The sequence below is a fragment of the Monodon monoceros genome, unplaced genomic scaffold (assembly GCF_005190385.1).
Source record: "Monodon monoceros isolate NGI ecotype Baffin Bay Population unplaced genomic scaffold, NGI_Narwhal_1 Super_Scaffold_9, whole genome shotgun sequence".
Lineage (NCBI taxonomy): Eukaryota > Metazoa > Chordata > Mammalia > Artiodactyla > Monodontidae > Monodon > Monodon monoceros.
This window is the reverse complement of record NW_021703786.1, coordinates 54,625,619-54,646,725: the sequence shown is the minus strand read 5'-3', so window position 1 is coordinate 54,646,725 and position 21,107 is coordinate 54,625,619. Positions and strand designations below refer to the sequence as shown.

General features: G+C 50.0%; 1 protein-coding gene across 1 annotated transcript in view; it reads right to left on the bottom strand.

The window, feature by feature from the left end:
• RAB11FIP4 (RAB11 family interacting protein 4) overlaps nucleotides 1-400 on the bottom strand; it is an 80,290-nt gene extending 79,890 nt beyond the window's left edge. The window contains exon 1 of the mRNA XM_029211800.1: nucleotides 352-400. Coding sequence (XP_029067633.1) covers nucleotides 352-358 — 7 coding nt within the window. The 5' untranslated portion in view covers nucleotides 359-400. The remainder of the gene's footprint in view (nucleotides 1-351) is intronic.
• Between the last annotated feature and the right edge of the window lie 20,707 nt (nucleotides 401-21,107).

Sequence of the window (21,107 nt, the reverse complement as noted above, 5' to 3'; positions counted from 1 at the left end):
AGGGGAGGGGAGGGGAGAGGAGGGGATGGAAGGGAAGGAAAGCGGGCCGTTCTCGGGAAGGGGACAGACAACGGGAAGGGTAGAAATGCCTGGCTGCAGGTGTGGGACCACATGACAGAGGTTCAGTGACACCCACAGCCCCTCACCAGCGGGCACAGCTGTGGGAGCCCAAGTCCCTTCCCCTTGGCCCCCCTGGGGGAGTCAAAGGCAGAGCCTACTTCTGGAACCCATCCTGGGCTCCTGGGACCCCCGTAGGGGGGAATCTGAGCTGAAACCCAAGCCATGCCAGCCTCCCCAGCCAGACAGGATCCTGGGAGACCCTAGGACCCCCCTCCCCCCAGAAGACCTCACCTTTCATGGCGAACACCCCTCGGCAAAAGTCCTTGAAGTTGATTCTCCCCAGGTCGTTGGGATCCAAATACTTCACCAGTTTTTCCACCTGTGGAAAGGAAGGAGGGACAGGTGTGAGGCTCCCAGAAATGCCCCCAGAGAGTTCACAGAGCTGGCCTGAGGCTGGCCAGGGAGGCCGGGAGGGAGGGAGGGTTTGTCACTTGAACCAAGGGGATGCCAGCAGTTCCCTTCTTAGCCCTGTCCCCCTCGGCGGGGTCAGCGCCAGCCCCAGACAGCGGTGGGGCCACTTTATTCTGAGGTCGACAGACACGAGTGAGGAAAATCACATCCATCACCGCAGTGCTCAGAACCCGGGTTTGTTTGGCCTGAGCTTCCGTCTCCAAGTTATTTCTCTAAGACTAGCACGTGGAAAACAAACACTGATTTTTTTTAACTTAGCAGTTTCTTTCATACAAAAATAATACAAATTCACTGCAGAAACTCTAGAAAAGACAATGTATCAAAACCCTCCCCTTGGGCTTCCCTGGTGGCGCAGTGGTTAAGAATCGGCCTGCCAGTGCAGGGGACACGGGTTGGAGCCCTGGTCCGGGAAGATCCCACATGCTGCGGAGCAACTAAGCCCGTGCACCACAGCTACTGAGCCTGTGCTCTACAGCCTGCAAGCCGCAGCTACTGAAGCCACAACTACTGACGCCCACGCACCTAGACCCCGTGCTGTGCAGCAAGAGAAGCCATGACCACGAGAAGCCCACGCACCACAATGAAGAGTAGCCCCCACTCACAGCAACTAGAGAAAGCCCGCGCACAGGAATGAAGACCCAATGCAGCCAAAAATAAAAACAAATAAATTAATGAATTGAAAACAAAAACGAAAACCCTCCCCTTTCCCACTTTTCTTTAAAACACATAGTTCTAACCACTTTTTTTTGTTTTTCTAGTTCTGAGACACCCTTGATCTACAGGGAGGAAATAATTATGGGACGTACGTATCCATTATTTAAAAATTACAAATCAAGATTTAAGGCAAAGCCAATTATGGTCAAGATAGCAGTTACATCTGCGGAACTGTGCAGGAGGAAGACACCAGGGTCGTCTCTCTGTCTTGATCTAGGGTCTGGTTACACAGTGAAAACTCACTGAGCTGTCCGCTTGTGGCCAGTGTACTTTTCTGTCCTATTTGTACCTTATACTTCATTAAAAAGTGTTAAAAAAATAAATTTGTAAATAGGTGTAGCCCAAAGGAATCTGCCATTCCTGATGTTGGGAAGTTTCTCCCCTACTTAACAGTATATCAGAAACACCTCCCCTCCCTGCCCAGTGGGTACCACTCACATGTTTAGTGGTTATAAATATTCTGCCCAGTAGCTATACCATAATTTACTTATTAACCACCCATAATAGCTGGGCATTGTGGTCATTTCCAACTTTTTGCTGTTACAACTCATCTTTGGGGGGTTCTACAGCTGTGCGAATGACCAGTGGACTGCCTCTCCTTTTAGAACCTTGACTTCCTGTTGTTCCATATCCCACCTCAGCCACCCAGGCCCCTTGGCCACAGAGAGGACCCAGGCATCACCGTTGCTTGTCCCTCCTCCACCATCACTCACTCAAATGTCCTACTCCCTGACTGCGTACTTCCTCCCTTCCCACCGAACTCCTCAACATGGCCTACAACACCGTATGTTTTCTGGCCCCTCCAGCCAAATCCCCTCCCACTGTTTCTGTCACTCACTGCATTCTAGCCACACTGGCCTTCAGTCAGCTCCTCAAGCAAGCCAAGCTCTTTTCTGCCTCAGGGCCTTTGCACATACTGTTCTCTATATCTCAAGTGCTTGTCCTCCCCACTCATCATCTGGCCATGTCGTTTATCCCACAGGTCTCCATTTATACCTCTATGAAATGTTCCTCCCGGACAAGCCTGTCCTGCCCATCTAATTAGGGCCTACCCCACTGTTACCCTGCCTTGTAGCACCCTATACTTTTCTTTCAGAACCATTTGTTGCAATATGTAATTATATGTTTATGTGATAATTTTATTAATTTGTAGCTTCCCCCCTACCCCTCTAGAAAGTAAGCTCCTTGAGATCAAGGATCATGTTTATTTTGATCACCACTGTACACCTTGTAGCTCCCACCATTACTGGCATGTAATAGAAGCTTCATAAATATTTGTTGAATAAATGAAAATAAATGGTTCTACAAGACATCTAAGTTTTTAAGCCTTTTGATAACAGTTGCCAAATTGTTCTCTGTAAGGATGTCTCAATTTGGTCTTTGATCAGAGCATCTGACTTCAAACTTGTGAGCTCTGGGTATTTTTTCCTAGTTTTTGTCAATGGCCGATTTTGTCAGAACCCGTTTTTTCCCCCTGAGAGTTCCAATACCTGAAATGCAGCCTCTTGATATTTCTTCCAGAAGCCCACTTCTAACTCAACCTGTAATTTAGTGGCAGCCCCTCTACAGCACACCTGCAAGCATTTGTTTACTTCTTATTCAATAAGGACGACTGGGTACCGCCTATGAGCCGGGCACTCTGCTGGGGGGTGATGGTAGCTGCTGGCCCCTCTGGCTAATCACACACGGTCACGTGGACACACACGTGCATGCACTCTCACATGCTGGTGGCCAGGCACCTTTCCCCTCCCCCCCGTAATCACCATCAGTATCTAAAGCACAGTCGGGCAAGGATGAGCTCTTTCCCAGACTCCTTTGGGGCTGGGTTGCAGGTGGAGGGTATGAAAGCACATTGGAAACTGTAGACATAGCATGTAGGGAAAGGATTACCGTCACTGCTCTTATTGTTAATACTGTCACGGCAGACACCCTCCAGCCCACCATACCGCCCACCACATTCTCCGAAGCCCAAGCCATCCTGGGGGATTCACCTATCCACAAGGACCACGTTTCTTGCACGCCCGCAGTACACTTTTCTAGTGCAGCAGTTGCAGGGGTCTGAAGCCCGCTCCAATTATGGGGATACACCCAGTGGGGTTTGGAAGCTGAGTGAGCAAGGGAAGACCCCATACAAGCAGCCCTCCTCCCTCCCTGACCTTGGTGGCCCTGAGCTTGTACCTCTGTCCCAGCTGACCCTGCTTTTCCACTCGGGTGTGACTCTGGGGGTGAGGGGTGGGCAGAGGCTGTGCATCGTCTCTCTGTGACCCCCCTGAACCTGGCACCTAGCAGGCCCTTGGGAAAGGCTGGAAGAATTCCAGAGAAGGAGGAAGGTGGCTTTCTGCCAGCTCCCGCCCTGGCCGGCGCCTCCTCAGCATTGCAGCTGTCCCCACACTCCCAGCCAGGCAGCCTCTGACACTGCCAGGCAATGATGTGGCTTCTGAGAATAGAAATGCCCAGGTGCCACCTTCAGGGCCGTGGGGAACCCACCCACCCTCCCAGCTGGTGCCCCGCCTCCTCTCCTCCTGCCCTCTCATCAGTGGCATTCTAGGGGGTCTATGAATGCAGGGATGGGCTGGGGCTCCCGGTGCTCACCCCTACAATCCTCTCCAAGGTTGGGGTTATGCTTTAATTATCTCTGATGTGAGGCAAGGGCAGAGTCGTCACCGAGCGTTGAATGGCTGATGTGGAGGCCCAACCTCAGATCCACGAAAGGGGCAGCAGGCTGTGGATTCAGATTCAGATTCTGTAATCCATGGAGTCCGTAGCTCCCCAGGGCTGGGAGACACGGGTGGGGCCAGGCTATCTGTCCCCCTGCCTCCAGGGAAAGCCAGCCTGGAGCAGAGGTGCCAGGGTGCTCGATGACAGGCAGATAGATGGGGTCCTGGGGACCACTGCAAAGTCCCTGGAACACCGCTGAGCGGTGGGTCCAGGGCTCCCACAGGGCTCTTCAAAGAGTGAAAGTCCAAGAAAGCAGTGGGTATGAAGGTGCCACACCAACCATTATACAGCCCTGTAGGAAACAGGCAGGGTTCACCGAGGGCTCGCCATGAACTCTGGCTGGACTAGCCTCATTTTTTTTCTTTTTTTGGTCCGCGCCAGGCAGCTTGCAGGATCTCAGTTCCCCAACCAGGGACTGAACCTGGGCCCTCGGCAATGAAAGTGCGGAGTCCTAACACTGGACCGCCAGGCAAGTCCCTGGACTCATCTCATCTGATCCTCACACCAGCCTTAATAGCAGCTACTTTACAGTCGAGGAAACTGAGGCTCAGACATTTAGAGAGGTTACGACACTTAGAGCAGTGGTCCCCAAACTTTTTGGCACCAGGGACCGGTATCGTGGAAGACAATTTTTCCAACGGACCGGGCTGGGGGATGGGTATACAGGCAGTAATGTGACCGATGGGGAGCGACGGGGAGAGGTAGAAGAAGCTTCGCTGGCTGGCCTCCTGCTGCGCGGTCTGGTACTGGTCCGCGGACCGGGGGTTGGGGACCCCTGACTGAGAGAATCCCTGTAGTGGTAACTCTTCCTTGACCCCCAAGCCCCGCTGACCCGAGTCTCTGCACCCTCCTGCCTTCCACAGAGGCAGGCTCTTGCCAGGCTGCACCAAAGTATGTTTCAATCCCCGCCCCGCTCCGTCCTCTTGTGTATGGAGGAGCAGTACCCCCTAGGGCTGGAACCCCTCACCTTGATCACCAAGAGCGTCAACCTTCCTAGATAAACTTCTGCTGGTACCCCCGAGGGCAGGGGTGCGCTCAGCTGACGCAGCCCTTGATTCGGCAGACGGGGAAGCCAAGTCGAGGGGAGGGGGAGGGGCTTGCTCAAGGTCACACGGTGAGAACAGCAAATAACCACCCACAGGTGGTCTTCGTGGTGAACCGGGGCCCCAGATGCTGGGGGCCTGCCCGCGGGCTGGGGGAGCGGGGCGCACACACCACGCAGGGCTGGGCTGCGCTGGGGGCGCGCCGGGATCCCAGGCGGGAGGGGTGGGCGCACTGGGCCTGCCAGGGGCGGCGGAAGCAGCTGTTGTTGCTGGAGCTCACACAGCTGGGCCGCTGACCTGGCTGCCAGGGAAACTGGTTGTTTCCCTGGCAGTAAAATATTGATCCTCCTTTTTCAGGCCACACAATTAGCAGGCTTCCCCTTCTATTTCGGTTGCCTTTCTCTTCAGGCTGATTTTTTCCCCCCACTCATTCCCCCGAGGTCACACCCCTTCTAGCTCAGACCAGATGATGTTCAGAGCTTCACGGCCATTGCCCTCTGATTGATCACCAGCCAGATCCTCCCTGAGTGTGGGCCCGGCCACCCACGCCTCTCCAATTTTTTTTTTTTTTCTAATTTTTATTTATTTATTTTTGGCTGCGTTGGGTCTTCGTTCCGGTGCGTGGGCTTTCTCTAGTTGCGGTGAGCGGGGGCTACTCTTCGTTGCGGTGCGCGGGCTTCTCATTGCGGTGGCTTCTCTTGTTGCGGAGCACGGGCTCTAGGCGCGCGGGCTTCAGTAGTTGTGGCTCGCGGGCTCTAGAGCGCAGGCTCAGCAGTAGTGGCGCACCGGCTTAGCTGCTCTGTGGCATGTGGCATCTTCCTGGACCAGGGCTCGAACCCGTGCCCCCTGCACTGGCAGGTGGATTTTTAACCACTGCGCCACTAGGGAAGTCCCCGCCTCCCCAATTTTGACACGTGCAAGCCAGACGGACTCAAGTGAGCTATTACCTGAACAAGGGAGATAAGCTGGCTCAGTCTGCAGGTCTAATAAATGTTAGCCATTAAATTATTAATCAAACAAATGCTTAGTAACTCCTCTTTGATGCCAGGCCTGCTCTAAGCACTGTATACATACAAACTCAACGAAGCCTCACCACCACCTCAGAAGAAGATACCATTATTATTCCCATTGTACAGGTGAGGGCACTGATGCTCAGGAAGGCCAAGTCATTCAGGGTCAAGGTCACACAGCTAGTAAGAGGCAGAGCTGGGATTTGAACACAGGCTGCCTGGCTCCAGAGTTTCTGCTCTTAACCAATAATTACTATTATTTCTACTAATATAATCATAATCACTATTATTATCACAAGTTTGGGGCTTGCTCTGACCAGAGAAAGGATAAATTTGTATTCTGCTCTCTCTCTGTTTTTCTGCCTGTGCCACCTGGCGTATGGGATCTTAGTTCCCCAACCAGGGATCGAACCCAGGCCCACAGTAGTGAAAGTGCAGAGCCTTAACCAGGGAATTCCCAATTCTGCTGTCTTTTCACCTAGAAAAACTGAGTCCAAAGAGCCTTTGTTTAAGAATTTGAATATTTAGGGAATTCCCTGGCAATCCAGGGGTTAGGACTCCACGCTTTCACTGCCGTGGGCCCGGGTTCAATCCTTGGTTTGGGAACTAAGAACCCAGAAGCCATGCAGCGCAGCCAACAAAAAAAAAAGAAAGGTTTTTTAGCGCAGTGGCAAAAAAATTTGAATGTTTAAAGGAAAAAGTGTAATTTCAAATGCTGTGTTGCTAAAGCTCAAGTCTCCAACTAGCATCCCAAATGAGGCTTGTAGACAGGCTTAAATATTGAAAATGAACTGCCAAGATCCAAAAAGCTTCTGGTGCAGGTTAAGATGGAGTCAGTAACACTACACTCTGTCTCTTTCACTGATTATAGCTAAAAACTCTGGACAGGATACATAAGGCAACTATACAAGCACTCTGCAAAGTAAATCACAGCAGGCAAACTGGGAGAAAAATTAAAACTTGAAGTAAACAACAACAACAAAACCCAAAACCAAACCAAAAACCTTGAAGTAAGATGAATACGGTGGTAAGTCCCCTGATCTATTTTTTCTCACATATTTTCCAGCCTAGACTCAGGTAGCTCAAACCGCAGAACTGCGCAGCAGATACGAACAGAAAAAGCTCCAAAAGAAACCCTCTCTTTTAGTTTTTTTTTTTTTTTTTTTTTGGCCTCACTGCGCAACATGCAGGATCTTAGTTTCCCGACTAGGGATCGAACCAATGGCCCCTGCAGTGGAAATGCGGAGTCCTGACCATTGGACCGCTAGGGAATTCCCCGAAACGCTCTCTTTTTGATGAGAGGTCAGGGAAGGGAGCCCTTTTGGGACAGAGAGAGTGGGAGAAATGCCGTTTTTGTTTTTGTTTTTAATTCCCTTTTCCAGCCCTACCCCAAGCTGCAGTCTCAGAGGTGGGTGGCAGCAGCAGCTACAGCAGCCAGGAAGGCACCTAAAACTTGGAGAGGAGGAAAGTCTTTCTCTGTGGAATGATACACTTGGAAAAACGGTCCCTGTGGTCAAAATGAGGAGGGGGAATTCCTGTTACACGTTTCTCTCTTCTTCCTCTCACCAATGCATCCTGCAGATAGACCAGTCATGGAAGGTGTGAAACAGCACAGGGTGGCCAAGACCTCAGATTTCTAACCAAAGGACCAGGAAAAGGGGCTCCTGGGAGCTTATGGGGGGCGAGGATCACAGAGAAGAGAGAGTTTGAGATTAGGATCCGATAAGTTGTACTTGAAGTCCTGGGCCTACTCCTGAGCTGCATATACATGGAACTAACCCAAAATAGTATGCCAAAGGCTTTGAGAACTGAACTACAGAGTAGACAGTGAACAGACCGGCCCCAGGAGAGTGCACACTTGAGGTGGACCCAAATAGCACTTCAAAAGCTTTGAGAACTAAACTGACTGAGCAGCTCAGAGGGCAGGTAGGGATCTGAGGTTTCAACCTAACTGGGTTGATTTCCTGATTAAAAACAAAGAAACAAAAATTAATATTCTTCAGAGTATTTTTAACAGGACCCAGAGTCTCATAATATAATATTCAGAATGTCCAGGACACAATCCAAAATTACTCGACATGCAAAGAGACAGGAAAACCTCAGCAATGCACAAGAGAAAAGATAATAAATACCAACTCCAAGACGACCCAGATGTTACCATTTAGTAGATGGAGACTTTAAAGCAATTATAACCATATTCCATGAAGGAAGGGTGAACACTCTTAAAACAAATGGAAATATAGAAATTCTCAGCAGAAAAATAGAAGCTATGAAAAAGAACTGAATGGAAATTTTGGAATGCAAAAATACAATAACAAATATTTAAAATTCACTAGATGGGATCAGTAGCAGAATGGAGATGACAGAAAAAACAGTTGGTGAACTTGAAAACAGTGCAGTAGAAATGATCTAATCTGAGCAAGGAAAATTACCAAAGATTAAGAGGAACGTTATATAAGAGGGTCAACTCACTAAGAAGATATAACAATCCTAAATGTGCACGTACCTAACAACAGAGCTTCAAAACGCATGAAGCAACAACTAACAGAACTGAAAAGAGAAACAGACAAATTGACAATTATCATTGGAGACTTTAGCACTTCTCTTCAGTCATCAATAAAACTAGTTAGATTGAAAATCAACAAGGATATAAAAGAACTGAACAACACCATTAACCAGTTTAACCTAACTGACATTTATAGAACTCTCAGTTAATAACAGTAGAATACATATTATTTTCATGTGCGCATGGAACATTCACCAAGATAGATCAAATCCTGGGGCCATTAAACAAAACTTAACAAATTTAAAAGAACTGAAATCATATAAAGTGTGTGCTCTGACCATATTGAGCACATACTCAATATGTGCATCGAGCATCTTTATGCCTATCACCTTGAACTCTTTATCAGGTAGGCTGCTTATCTCCACTTCACTTGGTTCTTCTTCTGGGGTTTTATCTTGTTCCTTCATTTGGAATATATTCCTCAGTTGCCTTATTTTGCCTAATTCTCTTTTTATTTCTATGTACTAGGTAGGTCAGTTACATTTCCTGACCTTGGAGAACTAGCTTTATGTAGATGTCTTATGGGGCCCAGCAGTGCACTCCCCTCTGGTCACCACAGCTGTATACTCTAGGGGTGCCCCCTGTGTGGGCTGCACAGTCCCTTCTATTGTGGTGGGCTGACTACTGTGTAGACACACTGGTAGGTATGGCTGGCTTCCACCCCAATTGGTTGCCAGGCCCTACCTAGTGTGGAGGCTGCTGGCCACTGGTGGGCATGGCTGGATGCAGAGCACAGGGTTATGGGCTAGTACCAGCCCACTGGTTGGTGGAGCCAGGTCCTGGGGTCATTGGTGGGGGGCCAGGAGTCCTGGAGCTGGTATCAGTCTGCTGGTGCGCAGGGCTGGGTCCCTGCAACTAGCTTTGGGGTCCTGGAGGTCCTAGGGCTACTGCTAGCCTACTGGTGGGGAGGGCCAGGTCCCAGGGTGCCTGGGAGGCTCAGGGTGCCTACAGCAGCTAGCCTGCTGGTGGTTAGGGCTGTGTCCCCCGCTCAGCTACCTGCTTAGCCTAGGGTGGTCCCAGGACTGGTGCTGACCAGCTGGTGGGCGTGGCCGGCTCTCAGGGCTAACAAGCTGGAGGGAGGACTCCAGCATGGCACCTGTCAGCACCAGTGTCCACATGGTAGAATGAGCTCCCAAAGATGGCTGCTGCCAGTGTCTGTGTCCCCAGGGTGAGTCCCAGTTGCCTCCTGCCTCTCTGGGAGGCTCCCCAAGATCAGCAAGTGGGTCTGACCCAGTCTCCTTTCAAATGACTGCTTCCGTCTGGGGTCTTGGAGTGTGAGATTTTGTGTGCGCCCTTAAGGGCGGAGTCTCTATTTCCTACAGCCGTCTGGCTCTCCTATAAGCAAGCCCTGCTACCCTTCAGAGCCAACCATTCTGGGGGCTCATCTTTCAGATGCAGGACCCACAGGCTGGGGAGCCCAATGTGGGCTCAGACCCCTCGATCCTTGGGCAGAACCTCTGCAATTATGATTATCCTCCTGTTTGTGGGCCACCTACACGGGAGTGTGGGTTTTGACTCTACTGCTTCTCCACCCCTCCTATCCATCTTGCTGTGGTTCCTTCTTTATATCTTCAGTAGTAGATCTTTTCTGCTAGTTTTCAGGTCATTCTTATTGATAGTTGCTCTGTAAATAGTTGTGATTTTGGTGTGCCCATGGGAGGAGGTAAGCTCAGGGTCTCCCTACTCTGCCACCTTGGCCCAAACCTCTCCATCTTACAGCTTTTAAAATTAATAGGTTAATAAGTACAGAGGATTTTTAGGGGAGTGAAAATACTCTGTATGATATTACAGTTGACCCTTGAACAACACGGGTTTGAACAGCATGGGTCCACCTATATGTGGATTTTTTTTTCAATAAATTACATACAGTACTGTATGATCTGTGGTTAGTTGAACCTGTGGATGCAGAACCACAAATACAGAGGGAACACGGATACAGAGGGCCAACTGTGGGACTTGAGCATCTGAGGATTTTGGTATCCACGCGGGTCCTAGAACCAATCCCCCACGGATATACTGAGGGACCACTGTTTAATGATGGACATATGTCATTACACGTTTGTGCAAACCCGCAGAATATACAATATATATTTGTATATTATTTATATATATAAGTAAATTTATTTATATATGAATGATACAACACAGCCACAACCAAGTGGGGTTTATCCCCCAAGGCTGGTTCAACATTTGAACGTCAACCGATGGAATCGAAAGATGACTAAAGAAAAAAACCATACGATCATTTCAATCGATGCAGACGGAGCAACTGACAAATCTGACATCCATTCATGATAAAAACTCTCAGCCAACTCAGAATAGAAGGGACCTTCCTTATTCCAGAGGAAGGAAAACTGATGTTCACACACGAAAAACTGTACACGAATGTCCATAACAGCATTATACACAACCGCCAAAACCTGGAAATATCTCAAATGTCCTCCGACAGTGAATGGATAAGCAAACTGTCCTGTAATAAAAAGGAACAACTGATAACAGATGCATGAATCTCAAACGCATTATGCTGGGCCAAAGACGCCAGTCTCAAAAGGTTACATATGACGATTCCACTGACGCAGAAAGGCAAAACTATAGACTGAGAACAGGTCAGTGGCTGCCACGGGCAAGAAGGAGGGGAGAGTTTGAATACAAAGGGGCAGCACCAGGGAATCTGGGGGGTGAACTGTCCTGTACCCTGATTGTGGTGGTGGTTACAGGAATCTACGCAAATATTAAAAATCATGGAATCATATGTCCCCTCCCCCAACGAAAAGTGAAATTTACTATTTGTAAAGCTAAAATGTTTTAAATTTAATTTATTTTTTTATTTTTTATTTTTTGGCTGCACCGCACGGCATGTGGGATCTTAGTTCCCCGACCAGGGATCAAAACTGCACCCCTTCACTGGAAGGCAAAGTCTTAACCACTGGACCGCCAGGGATGTCCTAAAATATATATATATATTTTAATAAATTTATTTATTTTTGGCTGCATTCGGTCTTCGTTGCTGCGTGCGGGCTTTCTCTAGTTGCAGCGAGCAGGGGCTACTCTTCCTTGCAGTGCGCGGGCTTCTCATTGCAGTGGCTTCTCTTGTTGCGGAGAAAGGGGTCTAGGCACGTGGGCTTCAGTAGCTGTGGCTCGTGGGCTCATTAGTTGTGGCGCACGGGCTCTAGAGCACAGGCTCAGTAGCATGGGCATAGTAGCTCCACGGCATGTGGGATCTTCCTGGGCCAGGGCTCGAACCCGTGTCCCCTGAATTGGCAGGCGGATTCTTAACCACTGCGCCACCAGGGAAGTCCTAAAATATATACACATTTTTTAATCAAGGAAACTGCACACACAGAGGGGGGTATCTGGCTTTTCTTGAAGATTTGGAAACACATCCCCACAGCAACAATGTGTCACATTTGTGTTAGAGCATGCTCTTTAGACAAGCCTCTGCTCTGCTCCCCAGTATGCCACAGTAACCTCCAAACCCCAAGTTCCCACCCCTAGTCCCCCCACCCCCCAGGCTGCTTCCCTTCCTGGGCCCGTGGGCATCCTGGGAAGTCCTGCTGCCCTAGGGGGACCCCGAGCTGGGCTGAGCCCCTGAAGTTTTCTGCACCAGCAAAAGGAGTTCCAGGGATGGGCTTGGGGGAGGGCAGAGTTGATACTCCCCAGCATAAAAAAGCAGCTGCAAAGGAAGGCAGGCAGGTAAAGAGAGGAGGCGCAGGCCCCTGGAGGGTCAGGGTTCCTTGAGACTCCCTGGGCCAGGCCAGGAAGTGCTTTCAGTTCTGGCAGGAGCCCTGCGACCACCACTGGGAATCCTGTGTCCCACACAGAGCTTAGACTGCCTTCAAAGTGCTTCTGGGGAGGAGGCCCCCTGGAGGGGCTGAGGCAGCTGGTGGAGCTGAGACCCACTGGGGTAAGGAACATGGACGGGGGCATCCTGAATCCCAGGATTAGCTGGACAGTATTCCGCTGGGAGGGGGCTGGTGGGGAAGGACGTGGCCGGCTGCAAAGGGAGCAGAGTGGAGAGAGGGGTTCCAGTCAAGGCGAGTTCTGCCGTGTGGGAGGCAAGGTGGGGTGAGCATATGGGAAGCGGGGTGTCATCAAGAATGAGGCCAGGGAGAGAGGGAACAGGGTCTGAAGGAGAAGGGCTTGGAAGCCACGCCCAGGAGGCTACACTTCACGCCCGAGGTCTGGAGGCACAGACACAGCAGTGACAGTCACAAGTACGCAGCTCCCAGCTGAGGAGCGCTTCCTAGGTGTCAGGCGTCGGGAGAGAAAGAGCTGGGTCACTTCCAGCTCCTTCCCACCACCCCAGGGGTTCCTGTCCTCCCCTCCTGGCCTCAGGGCCACGCGCTCAGGGCTGCTTGTTCATCCACTTTCCCAGGCGGCCCAGCTGCCTGACAGTCAGGGCACACAATGGGGCCCTGTATTCTGGAGCCCCTACCCCCATCCCCAAGGGACAAAGGGCACACGGGGAGGGGAGGCAGCCACCCGCCCTCTCCATTAATTCTCAGGAGCGGGGGAGGGAGGGGAGGGAAGTCAGGCCAGAGTTTCAGCAAAACCAGCTGGAGACAAGGACAGGGAGGGCTTCCCAAGTGGTCCTGCCAGGCCCTGCTTCTCTGGACCCAGCTGCAGACCACCCCCAGCCTCCAGAAGCCCACTCTGCCCCCGGGGAAAGGCTTGCCCTGACTGGGCCACAGGTGGGTGGGGAAAGCGCCTTGTACGAAGCACCCTGAGGAGTCAGGAGCTGGGGGCTTAGGGTCAGCTCTGTAGTTCGTGGGGCCGGTGCAAATGGAGACACCAGGCCCCTCGTTCAAAATTCATTTGCAATTTCAAGATGGTGACCGCAGGGCATTAAACCCCGAGTGACTGCGCAGGTCACCCGTCAGTAAAGCCGCCTCCGCTGGGGCTTCAGTACGTCCCCATGGTGTGACCTTGAGGCCTCAGCTTGCACGTCTACAGTGCACTCCTGACCAGCCCACAGGACTATTGTGAGGCTCGAGTGAGACTGTGGCTCAGAAAAGGACCCAATAGAGTGTAGAGCGCCGTGGAAGTGTCCCGTGCAGAGGGGCATAAAGAGGGGCGTGGCGGTGAGCCTCCACCCTAGCAGCAGCAGGGAGGCTGAGGGGTGGCCTTGCAGTGAGGGTTAAGGTGGTAAAGTAGGGCGGCTCCAAGCCCCTTTGTGAGTCTCAGGGATGCTGTGCTTCCCTGGCCCTCAGTCCCGTACTAGCTCTGCCATCAATGACCTCACAGAGTGGTCTTGGAGAGACCTCTCCTTCTCTGGGCCTCAGTTTCCCCATTTGGAAAATGAGGGCATTGGAGCCATTAATATTGAAGGTCTCTTCCGCTCTGAAGTCTGTAGGATTGTAATGTTTTCCCAGGGAAGTCTGGGGGTGGGCAAGGGGTTAGGCGGATAAAGAGAAGAAAATCAGAGAACTAGATGAAGTAAAGGGCTGGGAGCAAATGTCTCCATCCAACGCAGCTTCACGAGGGACCCGGTAAATAAATGGCGTGGGAACCCTGGAGTGTGCCCCTGGGGGATTACTCAACTGCTCTGACCCTTTTACTTCCCCTCTTCTATAAAGTCAAGAAATTATGACAAGGCGCTTCCCTGGAGGCACAGTGGTTAAGAATCCACCTGCCAGTGCAGGGGACAAGGGTTCGAGCCCTGGTCTGGGAAGATCCCACATGCCGCGGAGCAGCTAAGCCCGTGCGCCACAACTACTGAGCCTGTGCTCTAGAGCCTGCGAGCCACAGCTACTGAAGCCCGCGCGCCTAGAACCCGAGCTCCACAACAAAAGCCACCGCAATGAGAAGCCTGCGCACCGCAATGAAGAGTAGTCCCCGCTCGCCACAACTAGAGAAAGTCCACACGCAGCAACGAAGACAAAACACAGCCAAAAATAAAATAAAATAATTTAAAAAAAGAAAACAGAAATTATGACAAGGACTGAAGCAGACCTCGTTGGCCACCTCTATGCTGCCCCTCCTCCTCTCCCTCCCCTTTGGGCAGCCCTGATGTGGTGGAGAACAATTGCCTTGGGGCGCCTCAACCCCAGGGCACAAGTCCTTATTGGACCAAGCCAGTCAGGTGGGCTCAGCCCCCTTGCCAGTGATTGGTTTAGGCAAAAGCATGTTGTACATTTCTGGCCAATGAGACATGAGGAAACATCTGCAGGAGGCTTCTGAGAGAGGTTTTCTTTGATGATGGGAAAAAGAAAAGACAACTCACAGGAAGGGCTCCCCGCCCTTGACCTCTTGGAGAGGAGACACCACCCTGGGCCTCCCTGTGGGAGCTGATGGAATGGGGCTGGGTCCTGGATGATGCCTCTGAGGCTCTGAAGGAACTAGCCCTGGAGCTGCCCTAACACTGGGCCCAACTGTTTGGACAAAGAATACATTTCCTCAGCATATAAGCCATTTTGCATTGGTTCCTGGTTCTTAAAGCGGTGGGCTCGGGCGGGGGGGGTGCTGACAGATGAAGGACCCCTCGTTTAGGAGCAGCAGGGTTTAAAGGCGGTGGTGGGAGGGTGGCTGCGTGAGCGAAGCGCTCAGCGCACAACCGAGAGGGGCCATGGGGTTGGGGTGCCTCTGGCCAGGTGGCCAGGAGGGCCAGTCACATGGTACCCAGGCCACCACCTCCAGGGCTGAAAATGCCCTCCTTTATGAGACCCCCAGTGTGTCCCACTGTCACCAGGCGGCCCCTCATCCACAGCCTGGCTTCTGCTGACCAGAGCCCCTTAGGCCACCCAAGAGGGCTTTGTTTGGTGTCTGCATAGGAATGAAAGGGTTAGAAGCCCAGGTGGTCTCTGAGGTAAACTGGCGTGTGCATCCGTCTGTCCCTCTGTCCATTCCTTCAGCAAATGTCTCCGCGGCTCCCCAACCCGACTGTCCTGTGGGGAGACAGACCAGCTCCCAGGAGGCTCCCAGGAAAGGGACAGCTGTCCTGATATATTTTTGAGTGAAATAAAAATAGCCTAGGGAACAGCACAAAAGTGTGTAGATGACTGTTAACACTGCCACAAGCCCAGGGGCAGTCTAATGTCACCTCCTCCATTTACCAGCTGTGTGACCAAGGGTGACTGACTCAGCCTCTCTGAGCAACAGCATCTGCCTCACGGGATGTTAGGGTTTACAGGGAAAAACATCGAGACTTAGCCTGGAACCTGGCACAGGGCAAACTCTAGATAAACGGGTGTGTGCCAGGCACACTGTGCCCGGAGGCTGGTCACGAAGCTGTACACACAGGTTACCTCCTTCCGCTGGGATGGCAGTCCTTTCACCTCTTCTTGCCACATTCTTTAATTGGTTGAATTTTTTTAATGAATTGGGGACTTCCCTGGTGGTGCAGTGGTTAAACCCAGTGCCATGCTTCCTCTTCTAAGTGTCCCTAAAGCTACAGAGGGTCCATAGTAATAACCTCCCTGTATAAAGGGCTTAGGGTACAGCAGGCACTCAGAGCTCTGCCTCATTCTTTCATTCCCTGCTCACAATACCCCTATGAGGACAGCATCACTGCACCCCCATTTCCCAGATGAGGCTAAAAAGCTCAGAGACCTAGCCCAGGTCATAGAGCCAGCAAGTCGGAAAGCTGGGAGCTGACCTCTGGCCTATCCAGCCCAGAACCTGAGTCCTTGACCACAAAATCCTCCTGCCCCGCAAACCCTCATCAGGCAGCCTTGCTTCCAAGTCACACGATTTCAGGGAGGAGCTCAGGAGGAGCCGGAGCTCCTGGCCACTGGGCCGGCCCCCTCCCCTTGCACTTCCTTTATTCACTCCCTCAGTCGTTCAGGTAACACTCACTGTGCCCTTGTTACGGGCCACATGCTGGGCTGGGTGCTGGGGACAGAGCAGTGCATGAACCCAGCTCTGGTCCTCGCATTCTGTCTCCCAAGAGAACCACAGAAACAAACGCTCCTCACGCGTGGTCCCACTACCTGCTGTTTCTCTCTGCCCAACGTCACGTTGGCAGGTGCACCCTGGTTTCCTTTGGGGAACTACCCCTCCCCATTCCAGGGAGTTTGGGTGGCCCGCCTCTGGGGATGGGCACCTGACCAGGCCTGGCCTGTCAGCGATTCCCCGCTTCCAAGCATAATTCTTTGCCTCAACTGGGAAAAGAGCAAACATCATTAAAACGTTTAATAGATGTTGGGAAGACATGTGGTACAATGTACCATCTGGTCTTGGATAACATTCTAACAAAAGGAGAATGGGGCAAGGAGGGTGTGGTCTTCATTAACGCGCTGAAGGTGATAAACCTAAACCCAGGTACCAACATTACACTCAATGGTAGTAAGCAACAGTCACTCCATTTTAAAACCTAATAAGAAAGGGATGATGGCGGTCTGCTTCTGCCACCAACCCTTATACCTACTGGCTCCACCAACTAGTCCAGGGCCAGAGCAGAGGGCAGGGAACAACCTCAGCCCTCCAGCCACTTCTGGCTGCCCGACACCAGCTCTGCAGTCATCTGTGCCCAGCAAGTTTCAGTCTGTCCATCCCCCTGCTGTGCTGCTGCTGTCTCGTCTCCCTGCCTTCGGAGGCTGGCGTCCTCCCCTGACCCCCAGTCAAGACGCACGACTACCTCTTGCCAGCCTCTTCCCTCTGCATTAGACCCCCTCCCGCAGCAACACCGGCCTCGGCAGCACTGCCTTTGGGACACTGTCTGTGAGAGCACCCAGGGCAGCTGCAGCTCAGGCACCTACCCTGGCCTGTTTTCCTTAACTTGCAACTTAGCCATCTGGCCAGCGTCCCAGCATGCCTAACTCCCGAACCCTCCTAAGTCAGGGCCATGTCTCCAGTACCCACCCAGGTTCCAACTAGTTTTATTAAAAAAATTCTGTTTCATATTATACAATTTCCTTTTTAAAGATTTTTATTGAAATATGGTTGATTTACAACCAACTAGTTTTAGGTACTTCCCTGGTGGTCTAGTGGTTAAGACTCTGAGCTTCCACTGCAGGGGACGTGGGTTTGATCCCAGGTCAGGAAACTGAGATGCCACATGCCACATGGTGAGGTAAAAATAAATAAATAAATTAAATTAAATTAAAAATAAAAATAAAATAATAAAACAACCAACTAGTTTTAGAAATGCGTGTGAGTCCCATCTCAGAAGGAAAAGTTGGGACTTCCCTGGTGGCGCAGTGGTTAAGAATCTGCCTGCCAATGCAGGGGACACGGGTTCGAGCCCTGGTCCGGGAAGATCCTACATACCGCAGAGCAGCTAAGCCCGTGCGCCACAACTACTGAGCCTGCGCTCTAGAGCCCGCGTGCCGCAACTACTGCCTAGAGGCCGTGCTCCACAACAAGAGAAGCCACCGCAATGAGAAGCCCGCGCACCGCAATGAAGAGTAGCCCCCACGCGCCACAACTAGAGAAAGCCCCCGTGCAGCAACGAAGACCCAACTCAGCCAAAAATAAATTAATTAATAAAAAAGGAAAAGTCATTAGACTCATAAGAAAAGAAGACATAATGAAATTATTACTTTTTGAAGAGGACATGATTGCTTACCTAGAAAATCTCAAGAAATCAACCAGATAAATTACAAGTAATAAATGAGTTCATACCAGTGGGGAGATATGCGATAAACTTACAAAAATCAATTACATTCCTATATGCTAGTGACACGCAGCTAGAAAAAAAAAAATCAGTGGAAAAAAAGTTTCATTCTCAGTAGTAACCAAACACATTAAATACCAAACACTAGTTTAGCTTAATTGTAAGAAATTTATTTTTAGTGTTAATATTTTGTTCCTACTGGGAGAACTAAATAATAAAGATGGTAATACTCTCTAATTTAATAAGTTTAATGCAATACCAATTAAAGAACTTGAAAATGTGTTTACATACTTAAAAATCCATAAACGGTGAAGAATCAGAGAGAGCTTTTTTTTTTTAAAGGTAATGATGGCTGACTTTTATCAATTTAAAAATATACCAAGTAATAATGATCAAAATTTATAATGTTGCATTGAAAACAAGACCAAAAAAATCTTAGAGCATCAAAAAGGAATAACGATGGTAACGGTAACGCATGGGCAAGAAAAGAATCCATGAGTCCATAGCGACACTCAGGAGAGGTGGTGAAGGAAAGATCTTCTATACAGAACAACCTCTATCTCTAGAAGGAATGAAAGAAAAATCACCATTTTGCAACCACCAGTGTAATTTACGCGGGCAAGGAGCATCAAGGGAGGCTAAAACCATTGTGTGAGAAGCTATTTGAGAACCAAATATTTACACTGTCTAAGGTACCATCCCACAGACTACTTATTAACTATAAAGGGGAAAAAGTACCATTATATGGACAAGATCAAGCAGACGTGGGTTTAACCAACTGATCAAACTCAGCATCACCCATAATGGGACGAACCGATATCATGTGGCTCCTTATGTGATGCTCTGAGGAGTGCACACCATCACCTCTCCTTGCCAAAAGTGGGAGGAAACAATCAGACATAGCCAGGCGATCGGGCAGCCTAAAGGACAACCGGCCCAGGCTTGGAAGAAAATGTCAGTGTTGGTTACAGAAGCAAAGAAAATCAGAGATAGTTCTAACTTCGAGGAGATGAAACAGGAAAATGACAAACTAGATGCCATATGTGGTCCTTGACTCGATCCTAGATCAAAACAAAAAGAAGCTAGGAAGGACATTTTGAGGACAACTGGGGGAATTTGAACATGGACTGAATATTACATGACTGTTGAGTTAGCATTCAGTCTTAAGTGTGATGGTGGCACTTTTTCAGACAGGAGACTCTCCTTGTCCCTACACTCTGAAGTGTTCTTGGGGAAAATGTCAAGATGTCTTCATTTACTTAAAATGCTTCTGCAAAGCAACATTAAAGGAGACAAGATGATAGATTATCAGTGGCAAAATGAAAGAAAGAAAAAGCAGTTGTGACAAAGTGTTAACAGTGACTCTAGGTGAAGAGTATCTGGGTATTCATCACATCCTTCTTTCAACTTTTCTGTTCGAACATTTTCAAAATAAAGCATGAGAAAAAAATAGAAAAAAGAATCAGTGTAATTCAGTTCTAGTTGAGAAATAAATTCAAACTATGAATAGAACTAAATGTTGGATGAACCTCATAATAAATTCCAAATGGGTAAAAGTCGAATATTTTTACAAATTGGGGGTTTTAACAAAATAGCTTATTTATTCTTGCTAGAGATGGGAAATAAGTTCCTAACTACTAAAAAGTGATAGATATACTTAGAAATAATGCAGATATGATATAACTGGAAAAAGAAATATTCAAATGTAGAACTTTTGAGTAATAAAATGTAATCCAGGACTTCTCTGGTGGCGCAGTGGTTAAGAATCCGCCTGCCAATGCAGGGGACACAGGTTTGAGCCCTGGTCCGGGAAGATCCCACATGCCGCGGAGCAACGAGGCCCGTGTGCCACAGCTACTGAGCCTGCGCTCTAGAGCCCGCGAGCCACAACTACTGAAGCCCACGCGCTAGAGCCCGAGCTCCGCAACGGGAGAGGCGACTGCAATGAGAAGCCCGTGCACCGCAACAAAGAGCAGCCCCCACTCACCGCAACTGGAGAAAGGCCACGCGCAGCAACGAAGACCCAAAACAGACGAAAATAAATAAATAAATTTATAAATAAATTTATAAAAAAATAAAATTATAAAGATCAAAATAAAAATTCCCCTTGATAAGCGCTCAACAGAGGTGGACATAACAGTTTATGCAGAAGGAAATACCAAGAATAAACAGCAACATGGAAAAAATGTGGTCTCGTTAGCAATTAAAAATGAAAATTTAAACAAGTTTGAAATACTATTATACATTCATTAAACTGGAGAAACAAATCTGAAATAATACTCAGTGTAGATGGGAGAAGCGGGCATCCTCATGCTTCGGGCAAGGTCAGATATTCGGCCAAACAGGAGGCAGGAGGGAGAAAGGGGAGGAGACTGAAGGAGAAACAAAGACCATCCACGGCCCCAGAAGGCGCGACCAGAAGCCCAAAATGGCTGTGTCCACATGAGTGGGCAAACAGGCTCTCGATTCCACCGACTCAGTGTCTAGAACATGGGAGCAGGTGCCCCCTAGTAGTGCCCACTTGGGGTCAGGGGTTTTGAGAAACCCACACCAGAGGCCAGTCCTCTGGCTGGCAGCCAAGCACTGGGCTGGGAAGAGGCCAAGCAGGCTGGGACCCAGGGGATGGCCAGTGGTACTGAGGGAGGTCCAGCCCAGTGTGCAGTGCAGGCTTGGGGGTGCCCAGGATCCTTCCCTCCTCACCTGCCACGTCCACTCTTTGGAAGAACTGCTCTCTTTGGGCTCCACCCCGCCCGTACCAGCTCAGGGGCTGGGCCCCGCAGAGGCTGCTGGCGAGCCAGGGGTTGACGGGCCCGCCCAGGTTCCCCTCCAGGTGTACCCGGCAGAATGGAACGCAGTGGGGACATTAGTAGTGACTGATGGGATGGTCAATCCTGGACCAGGTTTAAGCAGAGAGGTGACACGGCTCTGTCTGGGACTCAGACACAGGAAATATTAGGCGGAAAGGGGCCAAA